The 18,231-nt window shown below is 38.4% G+C and overlaps 1 protein-coding gene across 1 annotated transcript; it reads right to left on the minus strand.

Moving 5' to 3' along the window:
* Positions 1 to 2,983: 2,983 nt before the first annotated feature.
* LOC136755345 (arrestin domain-containing protein 3) lies at positions 2,984 to 8,560 on the minus strand. Its single transcript, XM_066711852.1, has 6 exons — positions 7,894 to 8,560; positions 7,184 to 7,244; positions 6,531 to 6,678; positions 6,131 to 6,233; positions 5,189 to 5,448; positions 2,984 to 4,784 (listed from the first exon to the last, which is right to left on the minus strand). The coding sequence occupies exons 1-6, from the start codon at positions 8,150 to 8,152 to the stop codon at positions 4,692 to 4,694; spliced, it is 924 nt and encodes a 307-aa protein (XP_066567949.1). The 5' UTR covers positions 8,153 to 8,560; the 3' UTR covers positions 2,984 to 4,691.
* Positions 8,561 to 18,231: the final 9,671 nt, after the last annotated feature.

The raw sequence follows: 18,231 nt of genomic DNA on the forward strand, positions 1-18,231 counted from the left end.
GGAGTGCTCCTAATCTCAGCTCGTTACCTGTATAAAAGACACCTGTCCACAGAAGCAATCAATCAATCAGATTCCAAACTCTCCACCATGGCCAAAACCAAAGAGCTGTCCAAGGATGTCAGGGACAAGATTGTAGACCTACACAAGGCTGGAATGGGCTACAAGACCATCGCCAAGCAGCTTGGTGAGAATGTGTCAACAGTTGGTGCAATTATTTGTAAATGGAAGAAACACAAAATAACTGTCAGTCTCCCTCGATCTGGGGCTCCATGCAAGATCTCACCTCATGGAGTTTCAATGATCATGAGAACGGTGAGGAATCAGCCCAGAACTACACAGGAGGATCTTGTTAATGATCTCAAGGCAGCTGGGACCATAGTCACCAAGAAAACAATTGGTAACACACTACGCTGTGAAGGACTGAAATCCTGCAGCGCCCGCAAGGTCCCCCTGCTCAAGAAAGCACATGTACAGGCCCGTCTGAAGTTTGCCAATGAACATCTGAATGATTCAGAGGAGAACTGGGTGAAAGTGTTGTGGTCAGATGAGACCAAAATCGAGCTCTTTGGCATCAACTCAACTCGCTGTGTTTGGAGGAGGAGGAATGCTGCCTATGACCCCAAGAACACCATCCCCACCGTCAAACATGGAGGTGGAAACATTATGCTTTGGGGGTGTTTTTCTGCTAAGGGGACAGGACAACTGCACCGCATCAAAGGGACGATGGACGGGGCCATGTACCATCAAATCTTGGGTGAGAACCTCCTTCCCTCAGCCAGGGCATTGAAAATGGGTCTTGGATGGGGATTCCAGCATGACAATGACCCAAAACACACAGCCAAGGCAACAAAGGAGTGGCTCAAGAAGAAGCACATTATGGTCCTGGAGTGGCCTAGCAAGTCTCCAGACCTTAATCCCATAGAAAATCTGTGGAGGGAGCTGAAGGTTCGAGTTGCCAAACGTCAGCCTCGAAACCTTAATGACATGGAGAGGATCTGCAAAGAGGAGTGGGACAAAATCCCTCCTGAGATGCAAACCTGGTGGCCAACTACAAGAAACGTCTGACCTCTGTGATTGCCAACAAGGGTTTTGCCACCAAGTACTAAGTCGAAGGGGTCAAATACTTATTTCCCTCATTAACATGCAAATCAATTTATAACTTTTTTGAAATGCATTTTTCTGGATTTTTGTATTGTTATTCTGTCTCTCACTGTTAAAATACACCTACCATTAAAATTATAGACTGATCATTTCTTTGTCAATGGGCAAACGTACAAAATCAGCTGGGGATCAAATACTTTATTTTCCCTCACTGTATTGTGAACATGGCACTGGAACCTGAATGTTCAGAGCATCTGTACAAGTTCATCCGGACAGAAAAAAGGCCATACAGTATTTTGGTTGACGAAAGCAACGATATCATGTGTGAGAAGGAATGTGCAATTTTAGCCAGGTAGTATAATGAAATAGGTTAAGACATGCCAGTGTGCAATGATGCCAAAACTGAAAACATATTCAACTGCATTGCATCATCCATGCATGACAAAGGCCTTGAATGGTCTAATTGTGTAGGATTTAGCAGTGACAACTGAATGCGATGATGGGCAAAAACAACTCTGTATTGTCAAGAGTGAAAGCACAGGCCCCTCATATTTACAGTGTTGGCTGTCCAAGTCACCTGGTCAACATTTGTGCCAAAACTGCTGCTAAGGAGCTCTCAGTGTCACCTGAAGAACTGCTCATTGACATCTACCACTACTTTGAGAAAAGTTCCAAACAAAGAGAAGACCCAAAACAGTTTCAAGAGTTCTGCAATGTACTACACGCTGGCTTTCTTTAGGAAAAGGTTTGGACCATCTGCTCCACCAATGGCCAGCTTTTCTTTCATATTTTGACTCAAAGAGTGAGAATCAGAAGTCATCTCATATTCAGAAAAGGCTGAAAGACCCCCAAATGAAACTATATCCAAGCATAATGTCACACAATGCTTTGACAAATTCAATTTGATTTTTGAAAACAAGGCACCTGTCCTCTTCAAGTTGGATCAGAGCGTACAAGAGCCCCTGCATGACATGGCAAGCAGATTTATTAAGCCGAAGGTATTGAGAGAACACAACATTCAGGAGATAGATGTAAGCAACACTGAAATTCACCTCCCCGATGAAGAGCTTTTTATTGGGTACCTGGCAAGGAGGAAGGACAAGAGATGCCCCCTTACAAGACAAAGCAGTTCTTTAAAGATGCCAGAGCATTCTATGTCAGGAACTTTAAAAAAATCTTGGAGAAGTTCCTAATGAGAGACCAAATCTTGAAGAATCTGTCGGTGGTCAATAAGGAGAACCAGGATGAGGTGAATCCAGAGTAGATTTTGATTTTGGCAGAGAGATTTCCAAATGTGATCAAGGCAGATGCCAGAGAACAGCTCCACTTGGAAGTCCTGGATTATGTCTCAACTAACCTTGAGGAACTGGTACCAAACTACAAGTTTGCCAGCTGATGAATTCTGGGGGAAGCTGTCCAAAGTAAAATCTGTGAGCACAGGGACATTGAAATTCAAAGAGCTCTGCTAGTTGATTAAGCTGCTTTTGGTGCTGCCAAATTCTAATTGTGATGTGGAAAGGGCATTCAGCATTGTGCGTCACATTAAGATGGAATTCAGTCAGCTGTTTCAGAAAACTCTTGTGAATGTGATGTCTTGCAAAATTAACAAATGTATTGACACAGACTTCTACAAGGTTGAAACTTCCAGCAAAATGCTCAAATCTGCCAAACAAGATTCTGCACAGTACAATGAAAGTTTGCAAAATAAGTAGAAAAGCTATTTGCATTAGCGTGTGTAAATAGATAAATAGTTGCGTGTGTGTGTGTGTGTGTGTTTTTCAAGGTATCAGGGTTGAACTATGGCACAGTTCCTTTGCACAGTAAGATCTTGTAAGACCAGTGACCTTGTTTGCACAGATACACACAGAAAGAAATGCATTAGTGAAATTTATTAGATCTTTATTGGGACCCAGACTACACCAGCTGTCGCCCCATGGGTAAAAGTCCAGGGCCGTCTTTTGGTCCCAGTCTGGGACCGGATCCGAGTTCACTATAATGAATACTGCATCCCATCATGCTTCACGCGAGGTCACATGAATGATTCAGTGTACTATATATGTCATCTTCATACTGTGTACTGTACTACTTACTACTCAGAAAATTAGTATGCAGCATGCAGTATATATTTATGCAGTATGCAGAATGCAGTAGGGTAGTATGTGGTTTTGAATACAGCCATAGTTATTCTAAACTTTTGCTCATTCCTGTTTAATGTCAGTTTAAGTTTAACCAGGTCATTATGTGTTTCTGACGAACTGTAAGTAATATCCATACGTATTTATGTGCGACTAGATGGAAATTGTATTTAGGAATAGTTATTATTTCTACTCTTCTGTCATTATTGTTAAGTTTTGAGTTTTTCCTTCTCTTGCAAAATGCTGTTTAAAACAACTTGAGGTGGCAGTTAGAAAACATATTGTACAAAATAAAGGGTTTTATAAGGTGCATAAAGCAACAGATGTTTTTACATTGTTCTCAAAATACAAAGCTGTTCTACTCTTCAATTTGAAAGGTGCTAAACTGTTTTTATAAATAGTTATTAATTAAAAAAACATTAGATTCAGTGTTTACAGACTTTCCTACATCAAATGTGACTTTGACACTCATGGCATGATCCATCAGTAACGTAGGGAATGTTTAGCTGTTTCAGGTATTGATGCGGACGAATCAGTGGCAGGTGTAAATACTGTGAGCTCCGGGGCACAATGTAAGAGAGAGGGGGGTGGGGGCACTTAGGGCTCTGTAAACGAAAGTGGCAGTGGGTCACAGTTCCACTGCCCCACCTCTGCAATATTTTTAATTTTTAAAAGCAGGATCAGATTTGCAAATAAATGACACAACAACTGTGTAATGTGGACACACTCACCAAAGAAAAATGGTCTCATAATAATTGGTTTCTACCTTTTCTTGGACTTTCTTGGATTTTCTCTCTCTGGACTGCAGCTTTATTTTATTTGGACAGTGACACAATTGTCATCATTTTGTCTCTGTACGCCTCCACAATGGATCTTTAAAGAAACAATCTTTAAAAGATGTGCTTGAAGTGTAGACTTTCATCTTTAACTTAAGGATAGTTACATCCAAATTGGGTGAACGGTGTCCAATTACTTTTGATCCCCTAAAATTGGGGAAACCACATATAAAAATGGTTGTAATTCCTACACCATACACCTAATTTGGATGTAACTACCCTTACATTTAAAGCACATCTTGATTGTTAACTTTCAAATACATTATGGTGGTGTACAGAGCCAAAATGATGACAATTGTGTCACTGTCCGAATATTTATGGACCCAAATACCTAACCTAACTTGTCAAAAGTATTTGACAATAAATACATTCTAATTTCATGTTGTAACAATGAAATGTGGAAAAGTCCAAGGGGGGTGAATACTTTTTAGAACCACTGTAACTCCAGACACTCATCTATCTTATACCTCTACATTGCATTTCAGTAGCAGTCTGCACATTTAAATGCAGTTTTGGAAATCAGCCATCGACACTGTTCTTAGTGCACTGTTCATAGTTTTAAGTTTCTTTACAGTCTAGAAGAGAACTCAAGCACTGAGAGCAGATTCCCAAGGCAGGTCTACATGTACATGGGGAGGTCCATGGGGAAGGAGGAGATCATCACTGGGAACTCAACAGAAAGATTTACAGCACAAGGAATTTCCACATAAACCTGTAAAAGAAAAAGAGCTGCAATCAAACCTCGATCTGCCTGTCAGACACATTCTATCACACAGTCGGGTATTATCAATTGCATCATTTTACTTTCTTTCATCTAGCAGCACATCAATAAATGCTGATGATGCTGAATAATAAGTTTATATATATATATATATATATATATATATATATGGATATGCACATGCACACACTTGTAATTTTTTTTGTTAACCCTTACATAACCTGATAACCTGATAAAACAAATAAATTCTGGCTTAAAATGGGAGTCTCCTTCAATGAGATTCAAGGCAATTAAATGAAGGAAAAAAAAAAAAAGAAAAGAAAATTAAGCCTTTGACAAAGCAGCAACTAGAACAGGCTACATCATGTAAGAGAATTAAAAACGCCCATACGCACCACAACTAGGTATTCCACTTTCAAAATCTGGCAGTTCTGGATTGAGAAGGAGGTGTCCAGAGGTATTTTGGGCAACTCTCCACTCCATGTTCCTGTTTTTCCAGAAAAGAAAGGCTCTCCTTCCACGCTGACAATTTTTTTAACATAGAACATTTCATTTCCTTCAGCATAGAAGGTCTGTTTTTGCTGAATGTATGCCTTTGGTCTGATGGTCCGGGTGGAGCCATTCTCTATTTCCGCAAAGATTCTTATTGATTCACCTGTTGGTTGAAAGCATAGACCAGTAAGGGATCATTTACATGGACAAACAACAGTAAACATTGCACAAAACTACAAGGAGATACTTGCATACTTAATTGAAATGGTGGAAATGGTTAATGAAGGCTTTATTGACAGGTTTCTCCAGGCATTCACTGGAGGTGATGCTTGTTTTCTGATCCATTTTGTTCTATGATAAAGTGAAGAAAACAGACTTGAGGTACACCTTTGGGGTACAGCTGGACACTGGAGCTTGATGGTACATCTTGACAGGTTATATAAAGGAACTTTGGTTTACAGTTTCAGGATGGCAAATTATTAAGTTAATGGGACACTTAACAAGTGTCCGACTCCATGTGGGAGCAGGGGTGTGGTGGTGGGGGTTGCTAATGTGTTACCATGTGAAAGTGTGTGTGTGTGGGTTGGGGGGTGGGGGGGATGTTCAAAAGTAAAACACTGAAAAAAATTAAATAATTTAAAAATATATTGTTAAAACAATTTAAAAAGTGTTAATTTCCAGGTAGATGCTGCAGTTTAATCTAGTTTCCTTTCTTTTTTGAGCAGTGTGTTTGGAAGAATAAAAAATGAGTATGACCTGTCCCTTCATCATGATCCTGATAAGCACTGAAAGTAAGTTAAGTATCATAGATATTTTCCATTATTGAACTGTTGTGTAGTTCTTACCAGGGGTGTAGGCCCTCCTTTCAATTCTGGCACTTAAGGAGATGGGACCCGAGGCACAGCACAGGCAACACACAGTCTTGTTTTTCGAAGCCATCTGTGGGGCCTGCAAAAACAGAACAACTGAGAAATATGCGATAGCTGATTAAAACCAACATTACATATAGTATGTGTTTATGCTGATAAGACTGAACAAAAGCTACAACACTACTGGAGTGTGTTTTAAATTTTCAGCTCATCTGTTTCTTCACATGATAGCAGACTGATGAGTGAGAATTTGCTCCAGTACTGTAGTTAGATGCAATACAATCATTGCAACATGCAAGGAATGACGTTGTAGGAAATTTCAATCATTTGCAATGTTGTGAAATGTGAAAGTACAGGAAATGAAATTGATACATACCAGCAGTTCAGGACTTTGGATGTTAACAGGATTGATTACAGTAAATTCCTTAACAGATCTTTTAGACAGATGCCACGGTCTGCGTAGTTTGGCCTCAAGCTGGTAAACCACCTTGCCATACATCCCCTCAAAGGATGGTGGTAATTCTCTGTTTTAGGAGGGTAGGGTGTGGGGGGACGATGACAAATACATTATATATATATATATATATATATATATATATATATATATATATATATATATATATATATATAATTATTACCAAACCTGCAACACATTTAGGAGCTAAGACTGTTTAAAGAGTATCTGCTTTGATATATTCCTGATGATTATGTTACTTCTTTCAAAAAGTTTGTAGTTTTTAAAAATTGTATTTGGAGATAAAAGATATAAAGTATGACCTGACCCACACAATTATTATTTAAGATGTCTGTGTGTATATAAATAATTTAGGACTTTCTTGCACTTAAGAGAAAACATACCTCCAGTTGCCAGGTATAGCCTGTGTCCTGACACTACAATACAATTCAATAGACTAAAATTTAAAATGCACAGTGTGAGAGCCAACAAACGTTCTATATTGTTTCTTCCAGAGAGGCATGAGAAATGTGCATTATGACACGTTTTTAAATTTAATTCAGTCTCTTACTTACATCATGGGAATTTGAAAAGTGAATGAGTACACGTGGGTTCCTGGCTGTAGGTTATTTTGTTCTGGGGGAGGGAGTAAATCGATATATAACATTTAACATTTTAATTAAAACAAACAAACACAAGTATTAGACTTGTACATGTAAAGCACCTGTGAGCTCGTATTGCTGTGTGTTTGAAAACATGCGCATCAGAGTGGCAACGTGTCAATTCTCAGACCGGCCTGATCATCTGTGCTACGTGATGCTCAGGTGGAGGGATTTTCAGATGTCCACAACATCGGAAATAAAAATGGATAGGCTACCATAAATGATGCATTAGTGTTGGAAAATAACCTGAAGTAATGAAGGATCTTGTAACAGGATGTTTACAAAAGATCCTGGCAAGGTAACACATCGAATTGTTATTGCTAATAAAGCATTATCCGGTTTTAAGGGGTTTACACATTTCCCTTCGAAGTAATGTCATAATATGAAAATAAGTATTCAAAGTAACTAGTACGAAGTATAGGTGCCCATCTTCAGATTCTGAGCTAATCTTCTGTAACTGACTAATAACTTTCTATTGATTGGTTTATACATTTAAAGTCGATTAGTAAAGTATAATTGCTCACAATAAATTGTAAATTGTAAATTTCATTTTTAAACGTCACCTTTTCACACCTCCTCTGCCATTCTGGAAACAAATACAGATATAATGTGTAAGGTCTTACCAGAGTTCTGTTGTATGAGGGTATTTTCCAGTTTAAAGTATTTTTCTTCTGCATTATAGGATTCACTGTCTTCACCATGACTTTCAGTCCAGTGAACCGAAGCTTTTCCTTTCGCACTAACTGTGAGATACTCCACCTTGATCTCCTTTGAAACGTCAAAAGTCACTCGTCCTGATATAACATCTCCTCTGGAAAACGTATTGCTCTCGTTCAGAGCATCGTAGCTGATTGACAGATTGGTCACCGTTCCCTTGAACATCTTGAGGATAAATCATATAAACACTGTAATGCTGCTACAAGTTAAAAAGAGTTCCTTGCGTGTAATAGCCTAGTGAGTAAATAAGTATAAAGTATAAAAACACCTCACATGTCTGTTATCAAACTACTTTCAACTTGCGTTCTAAGAAAATGTGATCAAACAAAACTTCTCAGATACAAGTTCCTTGTTTTGAGCCACAACCCACTTCTGGAAGAAGAAAAAGAAAAAAATGAGTGGTTGCAGATTTGCTAAGGGGATTATTGGTAAAATCTAAATTTCCTTGCGTATAGTATTTAGTGGATTATATGAAAAAAAAAAAGAAACCTCACATGTTACCAAACTTCTCTCAAGTTATGTTCTCAGAAAATGCGATGAAACCACATTTTTGTCAAGATCCTCGCTATTCCCGAGGCACAGCCTGAAAAAAGCAGGGCGTGGTTAGTAAACATTGTAAGGGATGATTGGCTAGCAAGGGGAAACGTCATTTCTAAATATTTCATATACTGTAATTTACAGTATAATCGTAAATCTCGAAAAACTACTCACTTCTCAATCTTTTGTAGTCATTTTTGCATTACGTTATTATAAATACATGTTAATTTGGATTAATGTTGTTTTTTTCTGACTTTATGTGAACTCCACATTCCTTTTATTTGTAATGTACTGAGACTTCTTGCCATGTATCTGTCAGTAAGTGAACAGCCAGTTCGAGAATCACTGATATAGCAGCGCAATAAAAACTTCAGAATTTCAGTATAATCTCATGATTTATTTAATCAAATCTATATGTATATCACTTAATTATAAACTATGACATTACAGTTCACTGTATTATTATATAAGAATCTATTATTCATTATCTAGGGTGACCACGGGATATGAAATAGAACAATTAAAAGACAGTGCAGTACAGGGATGACAAACCGTTGGCACGCCAAGTGAGCGACAATCTGCGGTTTTTTTTTAGTTTTTAGTTTATTTTTTGTCAGCCCGCCCCTCAAATGTCTAAACCTGATTGGCACTTTAGAAAACCAATCCGTATATTTGGCAGTGACTGCACCGCCCCCAAGTCATTGAACAGCGCTGAAGTTATTTTCTGATTATTCATGGTTTAAGAACATAAGAACATAAAGTTTACAATCGAGAGGAGGCCATTCGACCCATCATGCTTGTTTGGTGTCCATTAATAACGGAATGATGAAAGGATCCTATCCAGTTTGATTTTAAGTGTTCACACATTTTCAGCATCAACCACATCGCTGGGCAGTCTGTTCCAGATTGTGACAATTAGGTCGGGTTCTTGTGCGCAGATTTTCGCTGTTATACGCAGAACTGCAGAATTCTCCGCTGCCATTGGTCGAGCTGCGCAGATCCACGCAGAACTGCGAACACCTGCTCTTCACAAACAAGATGCTAATGTTATGACTGTTTATGCTGCTGTGCTGAACCCTGAGAGCAGGAGGAAGTCTGTCCTGTTGTGATTAATTGTGGTCAGCGATGGACGTGTTTGTTGAACAGGCATTTTGTTCACCGTTATCTCCTCTATCAAATGGAAATGGCCACAATCATTCATATGTAAATCTCCGACAATTTAACAACTTAAAGTTGACAAAAGAAAGTAATACATTCTCAAAAATAGAGGTTTGCCTTGTTTAGGCCGAGTGCACATAACAAATGGTTACACTCTGGAATCATAGGGAACAAAGCATGTTTCCTATAAAGATATTGTGAAAACAGACTGCAAAAACTGTAACTCAACATTCCGATTTATTCTACTACATACAGAGGATATGTCTCAATAAAGAACCATTGATTGACAAGGTCTGAGTCAACCCCTTTTTTCCATACATGTGCCATACAATTACAACCCTGGGAAAAACATAGTAGAAGGTCAACAGAGCATTACTTGATCAAGAATTTCTCCAAATGATCAAGGGATATGTTTTTGGAGAATGGACAATTTTGAAGATACTCACCTCAGGTACAAATATATTTAATCTGAAGAAAATCTCCTATAGGATGGTTTAAATGTGATCTCTTAAAGGACAAATTACATAAGAGGAATGTGGATTTGGGGATGGTGTTCTCATGGAGATGAGCAGTGTTGGCTTTGCACCACACATAGCATTTTGCATTTAGGCAAATAGTTGAATTTTGAACTGGTTTGGTCTCATCCAACCAGGGGACCTTTTGCCACATTGTTGCGGTGACTTCTACATGCCTTATGGCAAAATCCAAATGGGATTTGATGTGATGGATTTTCAGCAATGGCTTTCTCCATGCCACACTTCCATATAGCACCCGGGTAATAGTTGACATATGGACAGTTTCTCCCATGCTGTCTGTGGACCTCTGTAGCTTCTTCAGAGCAATCATTGACTTCTTGGTGGCTTCTCTAATCACTGACCTCCTTGCCCAGCCCAGTTGCTAAGTTTCTATGGACGGCCTGGTCTAGGCAGAGTCGTGGTTGTGACATATTCTTTCAATTTTTTAATAATGGATTTAACTGTGCTGTGGGGCTGTTCAAATGTATTGATATTTTTTAAAGCCCAACCCTGATTGGTGCTTTTCCATAACTTTCTTTATGGATTGTTTTTAATGCTCCTTGGTTTCCATGGTGTAGTTGTTTTGATATGCTCTCTGACATACTCTGGGGCATTCATAAAACTGAGAACATTTGACATTTTCATTGCAAAGGTTGACTCTGTTAAACAAAATATGTGACTTATGAAGGGGATTGGCTGCACCACAGTTTATTTAAGAGTGAAATTGCAAAGGGGGCAATTGGCAGCTAATTTCCTTGTTTGCTTCTGTTCTATATATGCCATGTTACAGAGAGAGAGAAAAGGTCAGGAGATTATTACAATCTGCATTGTGTGTAAGGGAGGAACTGCAATAAACAAATTAGGAAATTAGAATATTGACTGTTTTGTTTTGCGAGTTGTTTTGGCAGCTATTTTGCACAAGAGATATGTAACCCATTCAATGCAGGGCGGTCGACCGGTTTGTGTGCGTGGTCAATGTAATTGTACATTTCCTGGCTACTCACACAAACTACTGCTTTCCCTGCTTCAAAAAGAGGGCAAAGTTGATACCAGCATATACTTAAATTAAATGTAATACCACACCTGCAGTCCCATTTCAATGTACAGTTGAATTGCACCTATAAAAGCTGCAGAAACCTGGCCCTCAAGGACTGGAATTGTCTGCCCCTGTTGTGATAAAAAGTAACACTTTTTGTACTGTAAATTTACACTCTATTGCCCCAGTGAATTGTGTTGCGAAAAACAAAAAGGAAATTGCTAAGACCCAGAAAACAAACTATTAGACAACAACATCTCTTTCCGGGAAGTAAATGATGAAGGAAGCTATTAAGTTTATAGTCAATTCCAGCATAATGTGCAGCAACGTTTGTCCCTTATTTATAACTGAGGTCTGATCTAGGTATTTGCAACTGATATTTATTTGGAAAGTCCACATTAGTGGGATCGTTTTTGGTTAAATACAGATCCCTATGAAGACAATCAAAAACATGTTACTGCTATTCAAGTGACACATCCTCAAACATACTAAGTACCCCTCTCTCACACAGCTAGTGAATGCAGGTGGACTGGGACAGCTTGTTCGGTTTAATAGGACAGATAGTTTTATTTTAAATGCAGCTTCTCTGTGACAACATTATGAATATAAAACATTTTATTGAACAAAAAAACATAATCAATGTGATTAAACATTCATATTGTCTTTGTAATTCATTTAATTCAACAGTGCTATTGAACTTCAAATATATTTTATGGGGGAAAAGACTGTCAGCAATGTAAATCAAATAGGTTATCAATTGTTTCTTTCAATAAAGATTTCATTTCAATCAATTAATCAGTTAATTTGTCCCTGCCCCCCTGATGTCCCACTAATGCTGACTTCACGGACTTGCGTCCAGTGTGAATGCATCTTAAGACCGAATCAGGGATCTATTAATCAAAGTGTCAGTTTCAAAAATGCTTATTATGGACAGAATAAGAACGATGTAAGAACTGTTCGTGATTCATCAAATGTGGATTCCGTCTTTCCCGACAACGGAGTGGTGTCATGGCATGTCAAATAGCGACCGTTTTCCACGATCCGACAAATCCTAAAAACACAGACAGTTTCCTAATTAGCATACCATTGCCTGTGCAAATAGGGAAAGGGGAGTGATTCATCAAACATTTCAGGTGCAAAGAAAGACTGTTTTTCTGTTCTAGTTTAACACCACGTTGAAGCTGTCATTAAAACGAACAAAACAAGGATGAGGCTGTGGCGTTGACACAAATGGGGGCGCAAATGCATTTCCAATGGTCGCCCTCGCAGTATATTACCTTATAAAGGCTGCTATACAACTATGGAGGATAATTTGTTACAACATTTAAAAATAAAGACATGAATATAATAAGAAATACATACATAAATTAAATAAATTAATAAATATACAAATAGATAGACCTACATAATTATGGGGCGCCAAATTTAAAACAGCGCACACTTTATTCGAGTGTCTTTTTTTCCTCAGATTTAACTTAAATCTTGAGTCGTTTTCCAGATTTAGTAAATACTTAAGCCGTTTTTTCCACATTTATAAATATTTAATTTTTTAAATAAATACTTAAATAAATGCAAAATCTCAATTTTTGAAAAATTAATATTGATCGTTTGATTAAATACTTAAATACTAAATCCTAAATATGGGATTTGCAAACTGAACATTTAACTTTGAATTAAATATTTAGTCTAAATATAAATGTTAAATAGAAATTTAAATGTTACATTTATATGTTAATTGTGGAGTTAAATATATAGCTAATATGCAAATATAAAGCAATAATGTAATAAACATTTTAACTCCAGTTATCTATTGATGTGAATGGCTGAATGAATAGATCTGAATATTGTCACTGAAACATTATAAGGCCTATTATTGTGCATGTTTGTTATTCAGAGTTGAGCTACCTTGTGTAAAGGTCTTGTATATCTACCTTGCACACATCACACATGTAGTCAATGCTAATCTTAATACTGTTGAAAGTGTAACTACAACAAAAATGTGTCCAAACATGACAGAGAAGGTAGAAATGTCTGCAACTCAACATTTACTTTCAGCTGGAGCATTTGTATCTTAAAGGCAGTCTCATACTCATGCCCGAGTCTGAGGAGTCTGTTGGAGTCTTCACTGGCAGAGTCCCATGTGTATTAATGTAGTCCTGCAACACTCGCATAACACAATATTCAATATCACTGTTGATTTTGAGACACCACAGTTCCCCAATTAAAAAAATATATGATCTAGACACTTAAAATTGGAAGCCTTCTTTTTCATTGAACATGAAGATTTCTGTTTTACAAGTTTCTACTGGGAATAGATCTAAGTATCCGGCTTGTTTTTGCTGTATTATTGCCTACCATACAGTGTGCACTGCACAATTTAAATGAAGCAAGTACCAAATATATGAATATGAATTAAGTCATTTTGCCATGAATACTGTGTGGTTCATCATGTTTTAAACCTGGATTGTGTCTTGTAAAGCTGAAGGTAGTGTTTTTTTCCCCACCATTATTTATGAACTGAAAGCTGTGCTGCAGTCCAATCCACTCTCAGGGACTTCAACCATAACATCTGCCTTGTTCTCTCTATTTGGATCATGTGTTCAGTACAGCATTTCAAATGTCCTATAAAACCAGAGATGCCTATATGTCTACACATTGTACAAAAACATAAAGAGGACAATATAGCAGCGATGTTCTTATAAAAATCTCTTTCAATAAATGTCCTTTGAAATTTGCTTTGTCTCCCAAAAAATATAAATTGTAAATTATGTTTTAGTGATTGAATTAATTTGGATGATCGCATATAAGGGAGGAATGAAGCCAGTTTTCAATAAATTGCAGTGATTTAAAAACAATCAAGTGTATCATATGTGAAAGATTGTTTCAACTCCAACACCTAGATCTACACTTATCCATGGCACCAGACGAAAGTGTTACTGTTTCAGAAATGAAAGTGGACGGTGACAAGTGTTGAGTGGCTTTCTCAATCCCAGTGCTTTACCAAGTCTTTAATTATTAAATCAAACAATCATGCCATAACACACATTTAATTCGCACAGTAAACATGGTAAAACAAGGATTTGGGGCACTTTTTGTTAATTTTTGTATCTGGAGTACTTCAAGATGTTGGACTCTCTGCGGACGTCCCATACTGGTCCATCAAAGCTGCGGACAGACAATCCCAGCTTGGCATGCGTGAGAGACTGCTGAGGGGATGAGGACGTGTCCCAGAGACGAGCAGAGCCAGAGATGGCTCTGTGAGTCCAAACATCTTGGAGAACTAACTACAGTTCTTCTGTGGATTTAGGCAGCCTCGGTTGCTTCTCTCTCTTCATGTAATCCCAGACAGACTTAATTATGTTGAGATCAGGGCTCAGTGGGGGCCATACGCTTAAAATCGTTCTTTAATGACTTTTCGTTGGGGCCAATCAGATGCCTCCTTGATGGTATTGCATGATGGATAAGTATCTGCCTGTACTTCTCAGCATTGAGGACACCATTAATTCTGACCAAATCCCCAACTCCATTTGCAGAAATGCAGCCCCAAACTTGCAAGGAACCTCCACCATGCTTCACTGTTGCCTGCAGACTGCTCTCCAGCCCTTCGGTGAACAAACTACCTTCTGCTACAGCCAGATATTTCATATTTTGACTCATCAGTCCAGAGCACCTGCTGCCATTTTTCTGCACCCCAATTCCTGTGTTTTCATGCATTGTTGAGTTGCTTGGCCTTGTTGTCACATCAGAGGTATGGCTTTTTGGCCACAAGTCTTCCATGAAGGCCACTTCTGACCAGGCTTCTCCGGACAGTAGATGGGTGTACCGGGGTCCCACTGTTTTCTGCCAATTCTGCGCCGATGGCACTGCTGGACAACTTCCGATTCTGAAGGGAAGTAAGCATGATGGGTCTTTCATCTGCTGCAATAAGTTTCCTTGGCCGACCACTGCGTTTACGCTCCTCAACGTTGCCCGTTTCTTTATGCTTCTTCAAAAGAGCTTGGACAGCACATCTGGAAACCCCTGTCTGCCTGGGAGAGACCTTGTTGATGCAGTATAACTACCTTGTGTCTTGTTGCTGTGCTCAGTCTTGCCATGGTGTATGACTTTTGACAGTAAGCAGTCTTCAGCAACCTCACCTTGTTAGCCGAGTTGGGCTGTTCCTCACCCAGTTTTATTACACAGCTGTTTCCGTTTCAGTTAATGATTGTGTTTCAACCTACATATTGAATTGATGATTAGCACCTGTTTGGTATAATTGTTTAATCATACACCTGACTATACGTCTACAAAATCCCTGACTTTGTGCAAGTGTACCTAGAAGAATTGATGTGGTTTTGAAGGGTGGTCACTCCAAATATGGATTTGATTTAGACTTTCTTCTGTTCACTCACTTTGCATGTAGTTAATTGATAAATATAATCTATTAACATGTCTATTTTTGAAAGCATTCTTACTTTACAGCATTTTTTCCACATTCCTCATTACATAAATTATCAAGAGCTGCAGTTATGGAGATGCTCTGACCCAGTCATCTAGCCATCACAATTTGGCCCTTGTCAAAGTCGCTCAGATCCTTACGCTTGCCCATTTTTCCTGTTTCTAACACATCAACTTTGAGGACAAAATGTTCACTTGCTGCCTAATATATCCCACCCACTGACAGGTGCCATGATAACGAGATTATCAGTGTTATTCACTTCACCTGTTAGTCATAATGTTATGGCATGTGTACAGTATTTGTTGACAAGACTCAAGAGTGACATTTTGACAAGATCAGCATCATTACAAATGTGTAGCGAGTTCTGGGTTTGTACAGCTGTGTAAACGAGACCAGGAGTGTTGAATGATGAGTGGCAAGGCTTCATTTATGGTTCAACAGTTAGGCATTTGTTATTTATTATCTGGGAACTTACATTAACCTTATTGCTATTGATTGCACTTACTTCTGGGGATCCAAAACCACTCCTACTTCTCACTATGTACTACAGTGGCCTCTTAATACACACTACTTAAGAACATGCATAATGTTCTACAGAGAGCAGAATGAAATTGTACGGGTAACAAAATCCTATACGTCTGTAACCTGAAGCATTTTCCATTTACAGTCGCCAAATTACAAATGATCCGTCTTCTCAACACACACAGGAAAACAAGAGGAGGATAATTTGACTGAGATTCTCTAACTGCATGTTCAGTTCAGATGAGACGTATGGCAAAAATCTCAATACATTACGAATATTAGCGAATAGACGTTAGCTTTGGCGAATTGTTTTATGTTGTTAATGTGGCAGTGAACTACACCACCTCTTAATATCCCCTGGGACAAGAGGAACCCCAATATTTTGATCACACTCCTGGTCAGTCCTAACCAAAGACTTTGCTCTCCGCTCAGACCCTGTTCAAGTAAATGACTCAAGGAGACGGGTATTACGGTATAAAAAGTATAAAACATATTTTATTAACAAAAGACAAGTGCAATGGACTCGGCGACCAGGCGATGGCAGTACTGGACACGTCAAAAAGGAGAGAGAGAGATAAATGTTGTCCCCCATTAAAACGATACTCAAAGAGAAGGGAACGATTACAGAATCACCCCTGCATCAATAACACTCCAACACTCCCCCACAACAAAACCCGAGAAAATGTAACCAAATACGAATATATATATATATATATATATATATATAAACACCGATAAAAATGATTAAAATTTAACACCAAATTAATTTACCCACATAAGTGACTCCGATAAAGCAGTCGTAATACCCAGTTCCTCGTTGGGTTCTCTTTAAGCGCCGATGTAATAGCGCTGCATTGCCACAGAAAACGGCTCTAACCACACGCACAATCGCACAAACAGAAAAGCGAAAGGAACAGTTTCCCAAACGCACTAACAATACCTCAACCGCCCCCAAAATACTTATTGCCACTAGCTTGGGAAACCGTTACTTTAAAATGAACTATAATACATTTAAAAAAAAATCCATACAAAACAAAATATAAAAACCGGTGGTTGACACTAAAAACCTCCTAAGTAATACAAAAACACCATTAGTATCAACCACAATTAAAACAAACCAACACAAAAGAAACTATTACCTCCAAGGAAGACTATTTCCAGCTATTTATGGCCACAACAGTGCAAGTCAACCCTGCTAATCATAAAAACAGAAAACCCCATAAAACAACCAATCCCACTGGGAAAGGAATGAAAGCAGCTTACCAGAAGAGCAGTACTAATCACAGTGAAATACACACACAGGGACCCAGAAGACACAAACTTCTCCTGCCCCGGAAGCATGGCTTTTATTCAAGCTGAAGCAATTCAGCCTCATCGACTCCCAATCATCCGCCGGTGCGATCGATCAGTCCCACCTGCTACAATAATAATAATAATAATAATAATAATAATAATAATAATAATAATAATAATAATAATAAATATAGCTGCAAGCAGCAATGCAGGTGGCCAAGTACACATCTACACAGTACCATTTATCCATTTTTACACCTTATGCAATTTAAACATTCCTCAAATTTGATTGGCTCATGGCAACCATCTCGTTTCATCAATCATATTGCCTTTAACATATCTGATGGAGGATCTTGCCAAGGGCATGTGTACAAAATTCCACATCAATCATACCTGTGGTTTCAGAGAAGAAGACATTTGAAAATTGTCCAAAATGTGTCACTTAAACCAAACTGGCCACCAGCCCATCTCACATATGGAGTCCATATTGCATATGGCATCACTCTACACAGCTGTGTATCACTGTATCAAGTGTATTGTTTGTATAAGCTTTTGAAAATAATGGCAGAGAAATTATAATAATAATACTGTTGAGGCTTCCAGGTGATTCCAGTCGAGAAATGTATGGTTTCAGACTCCTAATCATAAATCAGGCACATTTTGACAAAATCGGTTTTCATGGTCAAGTTCCCCCTCTTGTGGTCAAATACACTCACCTAAAGGATTATTAGGAACACCTGTTCAA

The sequence above is a fragment of the Amia ocellicauda genome, chromosome 8 (genome assembly GCF_036373705.1).
Source record: "Amia ocellicauda isolate fAmiCal2 chromosome 8, fAmiCal2.hap1, whole genome shotgun sequence".
In the NCBI taxonomy this organism is placed as follows: domain Eukaryota; kingdom Metazoa; phylum Chordata; class Actinopteri; order Amiiformes; family Amiidae; genus Amia; species Amia ocellicauda.

Excerpts from the sequence above, each read along its gene's own strand:
- LOC136755345 (XM_066711852.1), bottom strand. The coding sequence starts at position 8,152 with ATGTTCAAGGGAACGGTGACCAATCTGTCAATCAGCTACGATGCTCTG. Across the intron at positions 6,234-6,530 it reads TCCAAAGTCCTGAACTGCTG|GCCCCACAGATGGCTTCGAA; the intron begins GTATGTATCAAT and ends CTGTTTTTGCAG. Across the intron at positions 5,449-6,130 it reads AAGGAGGGCCTACACCCCTG|GTGAATCAATAAGAATCTTT; the intron begins GTAAGAACTACA and ends TTCAACCAACAG.